The 19,653-nt window shown below is 38.0% G+C and overlaps 1 protein-coding gene across 1 annotated transcript in view; it reads left to right on the forward strand.

Annotated features, from left to right (window-relative positions):
* Nucleotides 1–19,653, forward strand: part of pgap1 (post-GPI attachment to proteins inositol deacylase 1) — a 30,433-nt gene that overhangs the window by 5,315 nt on the left and 5,465 nt on the right. Inside the window, exons 3-25 of the mRNA XM_053626409.1 lie at nucleotides 644–819; nucleotides 1,509–1,680; nucleotides 1,758–1,918; nucleotides 4,417–4,469; nucleotides 5,833–5,899; nucleotides 5,984–6,089; nucleotides 6,353–6,411; nucleotides 6,503–6,586; nucleotides 6,922–6,971; nucleotides 7,211–7,262; nucleotides 9,583–9,660; nucleotides 10,058–10,133; nucleotides 12,596–12,669; nucleotides 12,846–12,897; nucleotides 13,010–13,076; nucleotides 13,165–13,270; nucleotides 13,394–13,432; nucleotides 13,594–13,782; nucleotides 14,027–14,253; nucleotides 14,461–14,596; nucleotides 14,722–14,772; nucleotides 14,876–15,090; nucleotides 15,972–16,076. Of these exons, the coding sequence (XP_053482384.1) occupies nucleotides 644–819; nucleotides 1,509–1,680; nucleotides 1,758–1,918; nucleotides 4,417–4,469; nucleotides 5,833–5,899; nucleotides 5,984–6,089; nucleotides 6,353–6,411; nucleotides 6,503–6,586; nucleotides 6,922–6,971; nucleotides 7,211–7,262; nucleotides 9,583–9,660; nucleotides 10,058–10,133; nucleotides 12,596–12,669; nucleotides 12,846–12,897; nucleotides 13,010–13,076; nucleotides 13,165–13,270; nucleotides 13,394–13,432; nucleotides 13,594–13,782; nucleotides 14,027–14,253; nucleotides 14,461–14,596; nucleotides 14,722–14,772; nucleotides 14,876–15,090; nucleotides 15,972–16,076 (2,395 nt within the window). The remainder of the gene's footprint in view (nucleotides 1–643; nucleotides 820–1,508; nucleotides 1,681–1,757; nucleotides 1,919–4,416; nucleotides 4,470–5,832; nucleotides 5,900–5,983; nucleotides 6,090–6,352; nucleotides 6,412–6,502; nucleotides 6,587–6,921; nucleotides 6,972–7,210; nucleotides 7,263–9,582; nucleotides 9,661–10,057; nucleotides 10,134–12,595; nucleotides 12,670–12,845; nucleotides 12,898–13,009; nucleotides 13,077–13,164; nucleotides 13,271–13,393; nucleotides 13,433–13,593; nucleotides 13,783–14,026; nucleotides 14,254–14,460; nucleotides 14,597–14,721; nucleotides 14,773–14,875; nucleotides 15,091–15,971; nucleotides 16,077–19,653) is intronic.

Consider the following 19,653-nt stretch of genomic DNA (forward strand, 5'->3'; position numbering starts at 1 on the left):
GACACCAAATTTAACACACCTGCACCCCATTCACACCTGAGACCTTGTAACACTAACAAGTCACATGACACTGGGGAGGGGAAATGGCTAATTGGGCCCAATTTGGACATTTTCACTTAGGGGTGTACTCACTTTTGTTGCCAGCGGTTTAGACATTAATGACTGTGTGTTGAGTTATTTTGAGGGGACAGCAAATTTACACTGTTACACAAGCTGTACACTCACTACTTTACATTGTAGCAAAGTGTCATTTCATCAGTGTTTGTCACATGAAAAGATATAATCAAATAATTACAAAAACGTGAGGGGTGTACTCACTTTTGTGAGATACTGTGTGTGTGTGTGTGTGTGTGTGTGTGTGTGTGTATATATATATATATATATATATATATATATATATATATATATATATATATATATATATATATATATATATATATATATATATATATATATATATATTCGTTACTGGGCCAGACATTGCTGTTCAGATCTGGAATCTGATCCACTTTGCAGCATTTGAGCATTTTGGTGCTATTATTGATTCTTTACAGAATTATATGCAGAGTTCATATAAAGGATTATCTCAGTCACTGGCTGTGTAGTCAAGGAACACTTTGCACCATGTGTCCTAAACTTGCAGCTCGTTCTCTGGGCTCCGTGGCATTGAGGAAAGCTGAGGGGTTGGATGGAGAAATCCATCTGAACGTCTTCACCATCGATTATAATGAGGAGCTGGTGGCCCTGTATGGTGGAAGCCTGATCCGGCAAACTCGCTTCCTCCATGAGAGCATCAAGGTCATCCTGCAGCTTTACAAGGTCAGAGGTCAAAGGTTGGGGAGTAATGCAGAGTTAACTATCAGATGTTTTCCAAGGATAATTGTCTGAGTCGAGGGAGGTGTTTAGGACTCTACTGAGGTAATAAATAATGCATATTGAATTTATTTATTATCTTCTGTGCCAAACAGAGATGTTGTAGTAGGATGATTTGTTCTACAGAGACAGCACAGAGGACAGATGACCATTTCAGGGTCACAGATCCTTATTGTTTATACACCTTAAGAGGTTCTGTGGCAGTGGAGCCATTCAAAGGATCTATGTAGAACCATACTACAATCTCTCTTTTACAAAAAAAGACCCATTAAATATCTTAAGAACCTTGTTTGTTGAAGTACATTGGTGCTTTGAGCTAACTACTACTGCTGACACACCACATTCAGTGTCCAGAGAAAATGTGGGATGCTGTGGGAGTTGATTAAACAACACCACTAATAGCAGTAATGTTAGGAAAAGTCTTGCTGCTGTGCTATAAGATGTCGTTGTGAGATCAGCCTTCTCTTCCTGGCCCTGCCCCCTTCTTGGGAATGTTTCAAATGTCTTCCTTATTATATAGTGTAGGTAAAATTCTAGTTTTCTGCTTCAGTTTTCGATGCTGTAAAGGTTACTGTATATTAGCAACCATCAGTGCTGTTTATTGTGAAACGATGCATCTTTCCTGTCTTTAACAGAACCTTCCAGATCCTCCGAGCAGTGTGGTGTTGGTGGGTCACTCTATGGGTGGTGTGATCGCGCGAGCTCTGTTCTCCCTCCCTCGCTTTAATCCTCGCCTAGTCAGCCTTATCCTCACCCAGGCCTCTCCTCATCAGGCCCCTGTTCTCTCCTTGGATCCTTTCATACTCGGTAGGAAAGTTCTCAAAGCCTCACATGTGTACTGGTTACGAGAGTGTTCATTTAATTTGTTTTTGTGTCTGCTGTAGATTTCTACTCGTCTGTCAGGCGGTGCTGGAGTGCCAAGGCAGAGGATTTGCGTAACGTGACTGTGTTGTCTGTGGGCGGTGGATACCGTGACTATCAGGTTCGCTCAGGCCTGACCACCTTGACCTGCCCAGCTGAGGACCTGAACAAGATGGTCGTTGTGGTGAGGAAGAGGAAATGCAACACACATATATATATATATATATATATATATATATATATATATATACACGCACAAAGTATATATACACTACCAGTCAAAAGTTTTGGAACTATGGGAATTAGGTTGTGATAAAAAAAAAAAATCAATAAATAAATAAATCAAAATAATTTAATATTTTATCATCTTCAAAGTAGACACCCATTTTGCCTAGAATTTCCAGAAATGTATTCTTGCCATTTTCTCAGCCAAGTTCTTGAGGAATTGCCCTGAGATGCTTTTTAAACAGTATTAAAGGAGTTCCCACTGATTGGCTGCTTTGCGGAATATTTTACTCCAAGTCATCCATTAAAAAAAAAAATTGTGAATAAAATGTTAGTTTTCTATTGAAAGAAATTATATATTTTTTTATTTATATTATATTTTTGTATACACCGATTTCAAACATTTAATCATACACCTTCAGATCAAAAGATCATAAGAAACATTTCAGTCAAGTGTGCCAAACTTTTGACCGGTAGTATGTGTGTATGTATGTATAATATATATGAGATGCACCGATAGTAAATTTCTCAGCGGATACCGATAACCGATTATTCAGAGTGATATAGGCCGATACCGATAGTTCTTCCTTTTATACCTTCTTCTAAATTAATAATAAATAATTCCACAATTCTGAAAGAGATGCAAATAAAAACTTTATCCTCTCCATTTCAAAAAGTTGTTTCACAGTAACTGGTCTCAGAAACAGAAAACACATTACTCTAATTAACATTAACACATGAACTAAATTCTGAAGATTAAACTAAGATTTCTTAAATTATTGACTGTTATTAATTCATATTAACAGAATTAACTGACTGACTTCTAAAAAACCTCCTGTTAGTCTCACATTCACTCACCACAAACAAAAGCATTTCTACTTCATCATTAACATCAAACTGGTAATATATAATAAACTTTTTTTATATATATATTAACATTAACTGGACATGAAATATACTACTCTACAAATATATTTTTCTGTGCAATATATATATATATATATATATATATATATATATATATATATATATATATATATATATATATATATATAAATATAAATATATATATATATAAATATAAATATATATATATATATATATATATATATATATATATATATATATATATATATATATATAATATATATATATATATATATATATATATATATATATATATATATATATATAAATATACCTTTTTGTCATCTCATATTTAAGTCTTTCAGCAGTGTACTGGCGCTTTAATTCAGCGCGAGCAGCGCAGCAAAAAAAATTTAGACTCGACTCCGAAACTCCCGCTTCACTGCTGCAGCATCAGGTGTAAAAGCAGTCATTCATTAACCTTCAGCGCAGAGCTTACAAACTGCAGTTTTGTTGTCATTCTACACAAGAGACGACATTTTTACACACAGCACGGAATCAATGTGTTTTCCCGCCCTCTTTTGATTGGCAGGATATAATCGGCCCTGATCATCGGATGTTTCTAAACTATCAGCCGATGGCCCATAGCATGAAAAATTCCCTTTATTGGCCGATGTATCGGTGCATCACTAATATATATAAAATATGTGTATGTATGTATTTATGTATATATAATATGTGTATGTATATGTGTGTGTGTGTGTGTGTGTGTGTGTAATATACACACACTGTATATATTACCACATTTGCCACAATTCACATGAACAGTTATTCTATGATAGCTTTAGGACTGAAATTATCACAAACAATTTTGCCCCCAAGTCTCCATCAGTGAACACTGGATAAGTTCAACAAAACAGACTTGATGTGAAAACTATTATGGATTTCCCAGTTACACAGTTGCACTTTTTGACCATCTAGTACACAGTTATAGAAATAAAACTGAATTTAATTGATTAGAATTGAATGAAAAAATAAATCCAACAGGGTTTCTCATGAGGATTTCTCGTCCATATTTGTCTTGAATAATTAGTATGAGCTTAGTCTAAATGCTGTTTAAGTTCTTTTATCTAATCACTGATCAAGATTAAGCCTAGTTTTAGAGGGGAACGTCTTTCGTATATTTAGTGTAAATGAAAAATGTTACATAAACTACAAATAAATGGTATTTACAACTAATGCATAAGTGAACTAGATCAATACAATAAACATGGAGTAGTTGGCTCCTTGATGACAGTACAATCTGTTTGATGGAGTCTGAAATTGTGGGCTTATCCATATGATATGTTCATTCAGTAAACTGTATAACATTAAATCAGAGGTGCAAGAAGTGCTAAAATATTTATGGAAAGGAATTTTGCCCGATATCACCTGGTGTGTTTGTTCTTTAAACCTGAAAATAACTATATTTGTGATGATGTTATGTACCGGTATAGCCTAGGCGTTACCAGGCATCCCATCATGCCAGTGTATTATCAAACCCAACTAAAGAACAGGTCATGGTATCGAGATGTGCTCTATTTTTCATAGGTGACTGCTGTTCCCAGGACATGGGTGTCTACAGATCACCTGTCCATCGTGTGGTACGTAGGTCACTTATACTAGTATCCAAGTAAGAACTTTATCTGAGGAGTGGTGATATTTTTCAAACCGGAGTAAGTGAGGCTTGGGCTTAAAGTCCCACAACAGTAACTGCACAATGGTATCTTATTAGTGTGAGTGTGGAGTACAGCTGCAATACCTAATCGATAATAATTTTTAAAAAAAGGTCTGTCCTTTTAGTTAAAGTGTTAATGTTTATAGAATCTGTGTTTAAAAGGCATTTCTGGGTATACAGTATTGTATGTAGAGCTGCAACAACTAATCGATAATAATCGATTATGAAAATCGTTGTCAATGAATCTCATTATGGATTAGTTGGTCTGCGGCGGCACGGGGTGCGTTTACTCATTACATTACTTCTGTTCTGAAAACGCACATCAGAGAGTAAATACTAAAGTTGTGTCCCAAATGACGTACTATACACTTACACTATGCACTGTGTACTCTACCGTCTAGTGTATGGATTTTAGAAAAGTAATATCTTCTCAAACGGAACTCGTGGTTTTTTTTACTAACCAGAAGTATAAGCCGCTTCCTAGTCGACGGCGCATGGCGTCATATGCATGTAAAGTGACGCCGCTAGCTTTAACAGATACCCAGAGACACCAGCAATGACCTTCTGCCGTTTACTGTTTGTGAACGTTACCTTTTATAAAAAGTAATGCATAAATATTATTATATAATATAAACTTACTTATATATTAGTTTCTATTATATATTTATGCATTATTTTTATGGATGCCCAAAAAGCACTGAATTAAACTATAGTCCTAAAGGAATAATATATATTCTGGTGCGTGTCTGTGTGTATTGGCATCTTTTCTCTCTTATATAATTTTTATATTAGTTTTATTCTGAAGTTTATATTTGTAACACTCAGTTTGTGGATTTTATTTTAAATAAATGAAAAAAATGGTACTGAAAGTTTGTTCCCTCAATCTGATCAATCAATTAATAATAATAATAAAAAAAATCATCAACTAATCGATTATGAAAATAATCGTTAGTTGCAGCCGTAGTGTGGAGTATTCGCTACGTTCATATCTTTCACGTGTGTGGAAGCAAAATGTACAAAGCCTCCCGCTGGTGAGTAGCTATAGTGAAGTGATGTCTGGCCAAAGTGTCACAATAATATGAGCTGTCCACATTGTGGTGATGTTTCTTTCCTCATGTTTTTAATAGTGATTTGACTTTTTTTTTTTTCTTTTTTTTTTCCCTTCTTCTTTTTTTTTTACTCGGATGCTTCTGTGCTTGCTGCTCTTTTTAAAAACATTTTTATTTATTTATTTTTATGGATTTTGTTTAAACTCAGTTTTGTGTGAATATGAATATTTTTTTTCCAAGGTGTAAGGAGTTGGTGCTGGCCACAGTGCGAGCGTTCTTCGACCTCATTGAGCCTGAAACGGGGCAGGTGGGTACCATGATGCATTAGATCAGCCTTGATAATGTGTGTGCGTGCAGGATGTGCCTAATACTGATGCGTCTTATTCCGCAGTTCACAAAGGATACCGAGAGAAGGATGTCTGTACTGAATCATCACTTCATTCGCCACCCAGTACGGCTCCCTGGAGAGCAAACCAACTCCCCTGTCAGCTTCTCAGGTGTGTGTAAGAGTGTATTAACTGTGTCTTTTAGGGATTTGGTTGAATAGTAGTACAAGGTAAGTGAGAATTTGAATTACTACCACATATATAGTTTGTAATTGCAATACTCCTTATAGTAGTGCTATTCGTTGTACACGGTGGATCAGAGAATATTACTTTAGTGTTTAACTTACATGCCTCTCCTTCAACATTTTCTCTTTCTCTCTCTTTCTCTCTCTCTCTCTCTCTCTCTCTCTCTCTCTCTCTCTCTCTCTGTCTAGGCACCCTGGAGGCCTGGAGTGAAGTGAACACGCTCCGTCTGTTCTACAGCGCTCCCAAGGTGGTGCACGTTCGCATACTCTACTACACAGTTATCACTCTGCCACATGGGTTTAACACGTCCCATCTTTGTTTCATCCACAACTCCACAGGAAGTTCGAGTTCAGTACTTCCTGTTTGCGCTTTCCAGCCGGAGGAAAGCCTACACACACTTCTACTGCCGCAACAGTAACCTGGTGAGCATGCAGTCTCAGTCTGCAAATTATGGCATGCATTTATTTATTTATTTAAAAAAGAAAAAAACCAAACTCATTTAGCTATACATTTTCAAATATAATTGTTTGAATGCTTTCAGAGGAGCACTGCTGCAATAATTAAATCTGTTTAAAAAAAATAAATCTAAAGACCGCCTCTGATTTTATTGCATTACATTTTTTTGGATCGGTGAATGTTTAAAATGTGCTGTAAGTAAAGATTTAAGACAATGTGTTACGATTTTCTCACTGTGTACTCATCACTGTGAATTCAGAAATGTTCAGAGTGTAAAAGGTCTTCTATTTCTGTCTAACAGGAAATGTCCAGCTGGCTCTTTGGCTGCACGCAGATGAACGGCTCCATGTGGTGAGTGTTAAGTAATTAAAGTGAAACATATCAGGAAGATTATAATATTTAAACAGTTCCACCAGAAAACTGTCTTGAATCAGAGTGTTATTACTGTATATCCATTGATTTACAGTATATATGGGTTGTAACATCTGAACTTGGTTAACAGAAAATGCTAGATCTGTTAATTCATTTATGAATAATTAATTCATTATTTTTATTTAGTATTTTTCCCTTTTTGTTCTATTTTCTTTAAGTGTGCAAGCAGTGGATTTGTCCTTCAGAACAGAACTACTTCCAGCCTATAAAGTAAGCGGGGGGGTTTTTTTCCCTGAAGTGCACCTATTATGCATTTTCAAATATTACCTTTCATGTAGTGTGTTATAGAGCTGTTTGTGAATGTAAAAAGTCTGCAAAGTTTTTTTTTTTTAAAAAAAGTGCAAGACAAATGGAGTTATCGAGTCCCAAAAGAAGGAACCGAATCTGAACAGCTGAAACGAGTCGTTAGATATTCCAGATGGGTTTGCAACAAAAAGCCCCGCCTCAGGTTTCATCGGCTGCGCACGAACAGACGGAGCTGAAACTCGTTTTCTTTTTTGACACACGCTGACAGCGGTAGACCAATCACAACACACTGGGACATCTGACCAATCAGAGCAGAGTATGCTCTCTGAAAGTAGGAGTTTAGAACGAATCATTGAACGAGTTGTTTTGACACGTGGGGGTGAAGGGGGAAGGGAATGCTGCAGTTTAAATTATGAGCACATTAAAGTGTTTTTTGACCTTGGATTCATGTAAATCTATTGTATGAGCCCTTTAAAACAAAATTAGGCACGTTTCAAAACCATAATAGGTGCGCTTTAAACATTTTTTTTTGTCTTACACTACCTGTTAAACACAGTCTCAATAATGAGTGCATGCCTGTGCTTTTTTATTTCATTCTTTTTTTTTTACCTAATAATGTCCATTTTAAATTAGATGCACAGTGCAGCTACATCTGCTCTTCTGCCACACTATGAAGAAACACAAACAATATAACATTTAGAAATGCAGGTCTTTTAACCAATCTCTGCTGTGTTACCATACTTGATTTACAATCCTGCTCAAATGCATTTTAGAGTAAAAGGCTCAAATAAACATTGATTGTATCCCTAATATTTATCGTTGACTTTTAGCCAATAAAAATGATCAATTTTCTGTTAAATTTATTTGATTATGCAATAGCCAGTCACATGTTTTAATACTAACTCAGATATTCCTTTGAGATTTTCAGCTGCTGTTTGCTGCAGTGACACTTTTCACACTTTGCCCAATATGCTCACTCAAACTTATTACTATAAGAGGATCTTTTTTAGGTGACTTTGGATAATCACAACTTTTGTTTGTCTGTATCTCTTTGGACTTGAAAGGCCAGTCTTAATTTAAACATATTTTCCCTGGGTAAGCCAAACAATCTATCTTCTTTTTTTTTTTTTTTTTTTAATTTTTAAGCTTTACATCATATTTAAAGTATTAAAAGTCTGGTGTTTGGCATGCAAGTAAAGAAGGAGTGGAAAGTTGTTGACTAGCAAACTCAGTCGCTTATTACATATTCAACATAACTCTTAATTAACAAGCTTTAAAGCAGGGCCAGATGCAGTGATTCCAATGAAGGGAAAGGTTCATTTCCCCAGGCCTTTTGCATAACATCGGTCTTGTCAAATAATTGGCAGTTAAGATGATGATGATGATGATGATGATGATGATAATGTGGTGTTGGACAGCTGGCAACAAAGTATTCCATTGTGTAAAAAAAAGAAAAAAAAAAAAGAAAGATGCTTTACTGTATGTTTGTATGTATGTATGTATGTAAGTTCACACTGTGTTTGAATGAAGCAAGAGTAAAGCATTCACCCTATCTCCTGGAGACAGACCGACTTTGCTATCTTGACTCCTGGCCATGGATTTCTGTGGCATCTTTGGGAGTCGATCTTGCCTAATCCCAAGGATGACACAGAAATCCATGGCCGGGAGTCAAGAGAGCAATGTTGGTCTGTCTTGGTGAGAGGGACTATGAGAGGTACTAGAAAATTGGTTGTGCCTATGAGCTCATGTGTGTGGAAGAAGACAGACATTTATGGAATTTGTCAGATGAAGCATGATCAGCAGTTTGAAAAGATGTAGCTCGTTGGCTTCAGGTCTCAGATGAAGCTCCCTGGTTGGTAGTTGTAGTGTGATAGGGACAGTGAGATATGGAGTTGGAATTGGCAGGTGACCAGGGGATTGTTCTTTACCTATTAACATGCTTACAACAGTCCAGGGTATTCAGTGTGGATATCGGTGCATTTTTCTACAGATGCTGAAATGTCCTTTATTATTCTGAGTCTCAGTGTTGAGGCTGTTATTTTTGATGTCATTTATATCCATTATTTTATATGTATATTTATATTTACTGTATATTTACTGTGCTGCACTGTCTCTCCTAATTATACAGTGTGTAGAATAGCGCTATTATCCTGCCCTTCCTTTTCTCTTCCTGTATTGCATATTGTGTGTGTTGTGTTTTTTGGGGGTTTTTTTGGTTTGTTTTTTGAAACTTTACATGCATTTGATGGAAGTTACATTTGCTTTTTCACCTCTTTCGCTATAGGTCAGAAATGTGAAACTGAGTGAGCTGTTTGCCATCTCTCATCTGGTCATTGATGCCTCAAACCCCAATGCACGACAGGTACAAAAAAATAATAATAATCCACAAAAACCTGTCATTCATTATCTTCTCTCATTCATATGGGAGGATGAGAGAAGGATCAAATTCTTCAGATCGGAGACTCGGGACCCTTCACACAGAGCGGGAACCCCCTGACCTGTATTTTAGTTTCAGGCCATAACCGAGAAACACACAGGAATATGTAAACTCTCCTCTGAACCCAAATTAAATACACAGGTTGGTTCATGTTGTGAATCTTTTAAACATTAGTTGAAAGCCATTAGTGATATTCCTTTAAATTATTTAAATATTTAAAAGAGCTTAGCACAGATCCTTTTTCCCCCCTATTTCTGTATATTGTCTGCCTATGACAACTATTTTAGAGGTTTCTGTTGAAATTTTTTTTTTTTTTTTCCAGTTTATAGTGGAGTGTGAGTGGCAGAGAGAGGAAAGCCTGACTGTCCCAGTACCTGTCCCTCATGTTCTCTCTTTCGGTGAGCTCGCACTCTTTATTTCCCACAAGCTCTTTACCCGTCTCTCGGTGAGGGCTCTTTTAAATACCTCAGACCCCAAAATATCAGGCCTCAGTTATACAGTGCCTTGCAAAAGTACCCCCCCCCCCCCCCCCATGGCATTTTTCCTATTTTGTTGCCTTACAACCTGGAATTAAATTGGATATTTTGGGGGTTTGTATCATTTGACTTGCACAATATGCCTATCACTTTGAATATGCAAAATATTTTTTATTGTGAAACAAATAAGAAATAAGACAAACAAAACAAAATTTGAGCGTGCATAACTCTTCACTCTCCCAAAGTCAATACTTTGTAGAGCCAACTTTTGCAGCAATTACAGCTACAAGACTCTTGGGGTCTCTATAAGCTTGGCACATCTAGCCACTGGGACTTTTGCCCATTCTTCAAGGCAAAACTGCTCCAGCTGCTTCAAGTTGGATGGGTTCCGCTGGTGGACAGCAATCTTTAAGCCATACCGCAGATTCTCAATTGGATTGCGGTCTGGGCTTTGACTAGGCCATTGCAAGACATTTAAAGGTTTTGCCTTAAACCACTCAAGTGTTGCTTTAGCAGTATGCTTAGGGTCATTGTCCTGCTGGAAGGTGAACCTCCGTCCCAATCTCAAATCTCTGGAAAACTAAAACCGGTTTCCCTCAAGAATTTCCCTGTATTTAGCGCCATCCATCATTCCTTCAATTCGGACCAGTTTCCCAGTCCCTGCCGAAGGGGATGGTGTCCTCTGGGCGATGAGAGGTTTTGGGTTTGTGCCAGACATGGCGTTTTCCACACCTTTGTCCCTGACCTGTTTGGAGAGCTCCTTGGTCTTCATGGTGCCACTTCCTCAGTGGTGTTAGACTCTGGAGCCTTTCAGAACAGGTGTGATTATGTACTGAGATCATGTGACACTTGGATGGCACATGGGTGGACTTTATTGAACAAATTATGTGACTTCTGAATGTAAATAGTTGCATCAGATCTTATTTAGAGGCTTCATAGCAAAGGGGTTGAATAGGTATGCATGCACCACTTTTCTGTTTTTTTATTATTATTATTTTGTAGAATTTTTAAAACAACAGGTTCTTTTTTTTTTTTTCATTTCACTTTGGACTATTTTGTGTATGTCCATTACATGAAATCCAAAAAAAAAAAAATCCATTTAAATTTCAGGCTGTAATGCACCAAAATAGGAAAAATGCCAAGGGGGTGAATACTTTTCCAAGGCACTGTAAGTGAACTAGAAGTGTAAACCCTCAGGAAAATCTAAAAAGGGAAGTGGTCTAATTTAAAACATTCATACCATGTAAAACTGGAAGTCTGTATCTGTTTTGTTGGAAAATTATTTATTCACTGCCAAAATTCATACACGGTTGTGATTACAGGGGAATCTATTTAATATTTCTAATATTTCTTATTCTCTGTGATAAACAAATATACAACTTATAATAAATTAGGCAAAAATACGATTTTTAAAAGCAATCTCGTGTGAAATTGGCTTCTACTGTATATAATGGAATAAGATGTCTAGAGAAGAATTACAAATCTAAATCAGTCACTCCAGAATTTTGCAAATTTGTGATCACAGAAATGAATGCAAAGTTAAGCAAACTCCGCAATGTTCGGAGGAGTTTGCAATTTTTCAGAATTACCGCAGATTTGGGCCAAGACGCGTCATGTAATATCAGCACAACGTGCATTAAGCCAAAGCCCACTTTGATTCATTTGAGTTGAACACGAGTACAGCTAAAAGGTCTCATTTCCCAACAAACATCATGTGCAGCTGCAATTTTGCCAATACAAGTCGTTTTCCACAAAACTTTGTAAAAAAAAAAAAAAAAAGGCCGCAGCAGAGTCAAAAACTCCATGAAATCCTGTACGGACTGTCTAAAAAATTTTTTTTTAATCATTCAATATCATTTCTAAAGTTGAATAAATTATGAAGGCATTACAGTTGTTTGAATTAGAGTTTTTAGGAAGGTTAAATATGTGTTTGATTTTTAAAGTCAGTAACTCCAGTGGAAATGAAATGGAAGTAAGTAAATTGGTATCCATTTTTTGGGGTCCACTTTGTGAAGGCTGCTCTGGGACACTCCACTCATCCTAACATACAACTCCACAGGATACCACTTTTATTTAACTAGGATTGAAAGAGGGAAAAGTTATTACAGATAGTGCACACTTCAGCTGTAGAAAGTTATGCCAAAGGGTCAAGTCCCAAACCAGTAGAGTCAGGCTTAACATCTCCTTCTGCCATTTATTACTGTTAAACAGGCTTTCTGTTGGAGTTGTAGTAATAGTAGCAGTAGTACTAGTTAGTAGTAGTATTACTAGTTAGTGGTAATGAACCTAAAGGTCAGAATCTTTGCTGTTCTTAAAAATGAGAAATAGCAGCAATATTCTAATAGTGATAGATTAATTATAATAATGATGCACCTTTTTGGCAGGTTTGACAGTAAGTGAGGTCACCATCAACTCGTCCGGTCTACTGCACACACTACAACTGCAACACTTTCACCAGGTAAAGCTCACCCTGCTTTATGTTTTCTATTTATACATTATATGTTTCCTTTTAACTACCAAATAATTACCAAAGCTGCTGGCTTCTTTTTGGACCACTAATAATTCTATCTGAATCAACTGGTGCTTGGCACCCTTAATCGCTGCATGTACTTTTTAATCTGCAATTTTCTTCAGGTTTATCAGGCCTTTAAAATCACAGTAAGCAGCCAATGCAAGGTCACCAAAGGTAAACTGATAAATGGAACTTTCCATTTAAATACTAGTCATGGTACCTGACACCTGTTTAATCCGTTTGTAAATGTCTGTAAAACAAATGGTGGGGTTTTTATTGCTTGTAGAAAGACTTCCCAGTATCTACAGATTAAAGGTGCCGTGGTTTCGAGAGGATTCCTTCATCACAGCAAGGTATTTGAGCAAAACCAGTCATATCGCACATTTTTGTTTCTGTTTTAACCTTCCTTGTTGTTCTAATAAACATTGGTGTCATTTCCAGCATTCCCTCAGTCACAGAGATTAGTGGCATGCTGCACACCAGTCGCCAAGACAACACCTCAAGTGCCCTTTTATTGCTCCACACTGCTCCCAACTGCCAGTACAAGGTGATTTTTCCCATAAGACATTAGTTCCCACTTTAGTTTTTAAATTATTTTTATTTTATTTTTAAAAAATGTTACCACTCAGTTCACAGTGAGTGACTAACATAGTGTCTGATCTCACTGCAGGTCTCAGTGCGCGCCTCCTTCCCTAAAGTACTCGGACAGGTACACTCGCTAAACACACACCTGCTCAGATCTTCCAACCTTCAAAGCCTTTGCTCTGTTTCAGAAAATTCAAATGATTGCATAAATAACCCAGCTCATCAATTATGCCAATTTGAGTTCGTTGATTAAATTGATATTCGAAAGGATTTCTGGTTTCTCAGATCCTGCGTTTCTGTGGACCTGCGTTGCCTGTGTATGTGGCTGTGGCGTTGCTGCTCGCATTAAAGAGTCAAATGTCTTCTGTCCTGCGAACGGGTCGAGCCGTGAACACGAGAGACACTGTAGCTAAAGGTTTACAGCTACATAAACTAGAGCCTCCTGTCCTGCTGCTGCACCTGCTCCTCAGGCAAGTTCACTGTCTGCTAGTTTAGATCATACCTGGACTGGGCTAGATTTATCAGTCAGTGTTTTTGTGTAATTCATTTTATTTGCAATTTGTTTTGCTTTCATCAGTTTTATCAGAATTTATTCTATGTTCTATATTTGGTTGATATGGTCTCTCTCTCTCCCCCTCTCTCTCTCTCTCTCTCTCACACACACACACACACACACACACACACACACACACACACACACACACACACACACAGACAGGGCTGGTTTCAGGAAGGCTGGTCTGCTCTTGGTCTCCCTGCAGTAGACCTCTTGTCTTTAACCACGTTGGAAGACCTATCCCATGATGTAGTGGGGCCTAAGCAGGACTGGCCCCGCCTTGTTTCACCACTGCTGTGCATTCTGGGTGCTGCAGTGGCGTTTTGGGGAAGTGCTGTTCTCAGCATGTCTTTACGCGCCCTGTCTTTCCTCTTGGCTCCACTGCACAGGTAAATGACCAACAATTCAGGAGTAAAGGAATAGAAATAAAAAGACCAAAGTTCAGAAACATAAACTTATTGTTCATGATATTTAGTTTAGTTTAGTCGATATGTTTATTAGGTGAAGATATGAACACTGAGTGAAATCCAGGCTGTTATAAGTATTTAAAATGCATAGGCTTGGACTTTAACTGAGTTGAGGCATTTCTGCTGCAGGCCTTCAGTCTCTCGCCACTGTGGTACCCTTCATCTTCCCGCTCAGATCCTCCTCATCCTCAGTCTGACTGCGCTGGGCAGACTCACCTGCGGAGCCCTTTCAGTCACCGCCGGCTTTCTGCTCCACCTCTACCGGGTATGCGGAGCTCCACAAAACCTTCCTGTGTGGAGCTCAATAGAATTAAAGACTGCATTAGTTTTTTGTATATTACTGTACATTTTTCTGTGTTTAGATCTGTGTAATTGTGCATTATTGTCTAGGTTCTCCGCTTACAGATGACCGAGAGGTCTTTAAGTCACATGCTGAACCTGGTAAGTGTTTAATATTGCTTGAGTCTGTGACTTTGGCAGAAGTTCACTGATGCTGTTTTAAAATATATATATATATTATTATTATTATTTATTTTCTGATCAGGCACCACAAAGTATGCAGCAGAACACAGAGAACGGCTGCAGCACTAGTGAAGGCCAGAGGAAGCATAATGAATGTAACGGCACCCCACTCCTATCCGAGTCAGCACTACAGGAGGTCAGAGATGACTTGCAGCTTCACCAGAATGTGTCTGCACTGCTTACTCTACCTGTGATGCTCAGCGCACCGTCGCTCATCTACTGGAGCCGAAACATCAGGTAATTTCCACATACGTTGATAACACGGCTCAATAAATCAGCTTGCTCATAGCAATGAGAGCCTGTCTCACTCAGTGTGTTTACATGGACAACAATAATCCACTCTTAAACCGATTAAGACCATACTTTGATTAAGAAACTACCATGTAAACAGCAGTTTTTAATTACCTTAATCTAATTAAGGTCGTACTCAAAGTAAGCAATAATCGAATTAAGACAGGTGGAGTACTCCTGTTTTAGTCGCATTATGGACATGTATTACAGACATGTAAACACCTTAATCACATTATGAGCGTCGTGTGAGAGTTTTCACCGCATTTTGCGACAGGACACGATCACACGGCAGTGCTCAACATTTTACGGCGAACAAGAGAGTTCGGCTGCGTCCCAAACCGCATACTTGCCTACTGTAGGCCTGTAGTGGGGAAAAATACATGTATCTCGGCTACTATATAGATGGTAAGTACGCAGTTTAGGATGCAGCCCATGGCTTCAAGCAGTTGTCTATTAGCACGTACAGCATGACAAATAATTATCCTCACTTAAAGCGTTCGTAAGAAAATTAAATAAAAACACCCAAAACTGTATACGGTACCATAACGAAGACGAACTGTATGTTGATATGTGAAATTCTGGAGGGATGTCAGACGGCGTGGCGCGGTGACATAATGACGCGGGCTGTTAATCTAATTATGCTCTAAAACATGTAAAACGGGGACATGACGGGAGTATTCTAAAAGTGACTCATGTAAACACCTTAATCACATTTTTATCTTACTCAGAGTAAGGTCAATAATTAGATTACTGCTGTCCATGTAAACGTAGTCACTGTCATTTTGAAGAACCTCCCACCTCTGTCTGTCACACTTTTTTTTTTGCAGATATTCGGCTCATTTGGATCCAGACCCATTCTGGCCACACATATTGCCTCTGCTCATCGCCTCTGTGCTACTCGTCAACTGCAATACGCTCACTCTGAGCCACAGGTGAATGTGTGTGCGTGTGTGGTAGAAGTTAGTTAGTTTAGTTAATGTTGGAAACAGTAAACTTTAGCAAATGTCATTAATTCATTCTTTCATTGATTTCTTCATTATGTGATTGATTCACTGGTTGATTTATTCGTTCATTAGGGGTCCAAGCATAGAAGGTGCTGGATCCCTATTTTCTATGCTAGAATTCTTCTTCTTCTTCTTCTTCTAAATTGGAAATGATCATAACCTTACACATCCACCCTGTTTTCTTTCACAACAGAATAAAACTTCAGTCAAATGCAAAGGGTGGAAGGATAAGGAGACAGGATCTTCACAGTAGATTAACTTAATTTGCTTAAATTCTTCAGACTTAAGTTCTTCAGATGGAGAAATATGGGAGTGTAGTCAGAGTTCTGTTTTGGCCTTGTCACGCAACTTGTTTCCCTTCCTGTCTAACTAAGTGTGAAAGCCTATCCAATATATACATTCCCCTCTGAAAGTATTGGAAAGGCAAGGCTAGCACTTTTGTTTTTGCTATACACTGAAGACATTTGGGTTTGAGATCAAAAGATGAATGAGATGATAGATTTCAGATTTAATTTCCTGATATTTACATCTAAATATGTTAAACAACTTGCAACATGGCTCCTTTTGTTTGAACCCACCCACCAAAAATATTGGAACACGTGACCTTCAGGTGTTTCTTGTTGCCCAGGTGTGCCCTGTTAAATTGATGGTTGAAACAATTAATAGCTCTGAATGTCTGTTCATAGTTTGGGCGTGGGGTTTTTCCTGTGAAGACTGCATTTGTTGTTAAAAAGGATAAACCAACATGAAGACCAGAGAGCCGTCTATAGGCGAAAAGAAGGCATTTTGAAGCTGAGAGAAGAGGGAAAATCTGTCCGAGCCATTGTACAAACATTAGGCATAGCCAATACAACAATTTGGAATGTCCTGAAAAATAAAGAAACCACTAGTGTAATGAACAACAGATGGGCTAGCCAGGGAAAACAGCAGCAGTTTTTGACTGGAACATTATGAGAGCTGTGAAGAAAAACCCAACAAATAGCACTCAGTAACATCAACAACAACCTCCACAGGGCAGGGGTGAAGGTATCACAATCCACTGTTTGAAGTAGACTTCAAAAGTAGAGACCAGAAATATAGAGGCCATACCACAAGATGCAATCCACTCAATAGCAGTAAGAATCAGAAAACCAGATTGGAATTCACAAAGAAATACAGAGATGAGCCACAAAAGTTCTGGAACCATGATTAACCTCTATCAAAGTGATGGAAAAGCCAAAGTGTGGAGACAGAAAGGATCTGCTCATGATCCAAAACATACAAGCTCATCTGTGAAACATGGTGGAGGTAGTGTCATGGCTTGGGCTTGCATGGTTGCTTCTGGAACAAGCTCACTAATCCTCATTGATGATGGAACTCTTGATTGTAGCAGCAGAAGGAATTCAGAAGAGGATACCTAACATTAATTGTCTAGCTCAGTGGTTAAGATGTTGGACTACTGATCAGAAGCTTGAGTTCAGATCCCAGCACTGTCAATCTGTCACTGCTGCCTCGAGCAAGGCCCTTAGTCCACAACTGCTCAGTTATATAAATGAGAAAAATGTAAGTCGCTCTGGATAAGGGTGTCTGCCAAATGCCATGAATGTAAATGTAAACCAGACTATAATATGGTCTCTCCACCTCCACACATTTTGGTCCAAGCATACCTTCAAACCATGTCCTGTCATTTCTAGTCATAGTCTCAAGTTGTATTCTTCTTCTAAGATCACTCAAGTTATCAGTTGGATCACAAAGAGGTCCCTCCTTGTGATGCTGGTAAATAGTGTGATTGTAATCCTACAGAGATATTGCCTAAAGCAAGGCTGGGTGTCATTTCTCAATCTCCCAAGATCTCCAAGTGTTCTGATTTGATCTAAGGCTATAATGACACCATAATAAAAAGGAATAATTGCACCTGAGGCCCTGGACCACCATGGTTGCGTACATGTAAAATATTGTATACATCCATGTGATTGCTCACTGTCCCTAGAAACATTTCTAATAATACGCACTGGTGATGATAACCACACAATATAGATTCTAACTGTAGCTTTGTTTTTCTGAATTATGTCATGAACACGAGTAGGGAACATTGTATTAACATGTGGAGAGAAGTCAGAATCAATGGGGTGTCATGGTAACTTTACATGCTAAAAAAGCTTCTACTGAATTTTCATGTTCCTGAGTCTCCGCAAATATTTATTAACTACTGTTGTGTAGTCCCTAGGATTAGGATTTACACGGTGATGTGTTTTGTGGTGGTGAGTCAGATGGATGGACAGAGCTATCATTAGATTGACACATGGCTGGAAACAAATATACCAATGTACAACTGTGTTCACTATATACAGTCTGATCACAAAACCACCGTGTGCCAGCTAGGGCTTTTGGACTGCACCATTGATTGATTGATACCCAGCAGGTTTTCCCAGGCTCTAGAGGATTGGAGGCATTCAGATAAATTACTCACCCCCTTATCTGGCCAGTTCCCATAAACAATATTGACACATGTGGCCAGCTTGATAAATACTCTTGTCTCCCTTCCTGTCTAACAAAAAGTGTGAAAATCTACTTAGTATATAATAAATTTTTAGGTCATTCATATGATAACAGAGAGGCTTAGCTCACTGTATGATAAAAGGGTGTACCATGTATCTCTCATATATCTATTTATTTCAGAACACCATGGTACATAATACGCTTGCAAGTAATCAGCATAAAGAGAACAAAACAGATTTTAAGTATAAGAGAAAATAAAGGAAAATAAAACAATTCCTTCCTCATCTAAACACCCAAACCAGTATCTCACTATGTACAGAGTGTATCTTGGGGGCACGGTGGCTTAGTGGTTAGCACATCTGCCTCACACCTCCAGGTTGGGGGTTCAGTTCCCGCCTCCGCCCTTTGTGCGTAGAGCATGAGTGCTCTCCCTGTGCTTCGGGGGTTTCCTCTGGGTTCCTCCCCATTCCAAAGACATGCGTTGTAGGCTGATTGCCATCTCTAAATTGTCCATAGTGTGTGAATGGGTGTGCGATTGTGCTCTGCAATGGGTTGGCACCCTGTCCCTGCCTTGTGCCCTGAGTCCCCCGGGATGGGCTCCGGTAAGAGGGTCTGCCTGTTTAGGATCTTATTTATATTTGTTTAAGATATAATCTTAAATCCCATCCTAAACAGGGATTTAAGATTTTACAAGCACATTTTTAGTGGTTTTTATTATTATTATTATTTATTTATTTATTTTTTTAATAAAGTTTCTTGACTCATTTCTGAGTTAAAAATTACTGAAAAATTCCAGTTGAGAAGAAACTGACCAATGTGTTTTGCTTTTGTTTATAAACATTAGTTGAAACTAAAGAGCAGTGAAGTCTTCTGTACTATTAACTTGTTTGTAGATTTTGCATTTCAGAAAAGCGTTCATTCAGACATCAGATCCGTATTTCTCAGAATAATTTTGGGTTACATGGGTCAAAGGTCAGACAAGCTGCATCTGAACATGGTGTGTCGTGGATGTGGTGAATTTGTGATT

The sequence above is a fragment of the Ictalurus furcatus genome, chromosome 6 (assembly GCF_023375685.1).
Source record: "Ictalurus furcatus strain D&B chromosome 6, Billie_1.0, whole genome shotgun sequence".
In the NCBI taxonomy this organism is placed as follows: domain Eukaryota; kingdom Metazoa; phylum Chordata; class Actinopteri; order Siluriformes; family Ictaluridae; genus Ictalurus; species Ictalurus furcatus.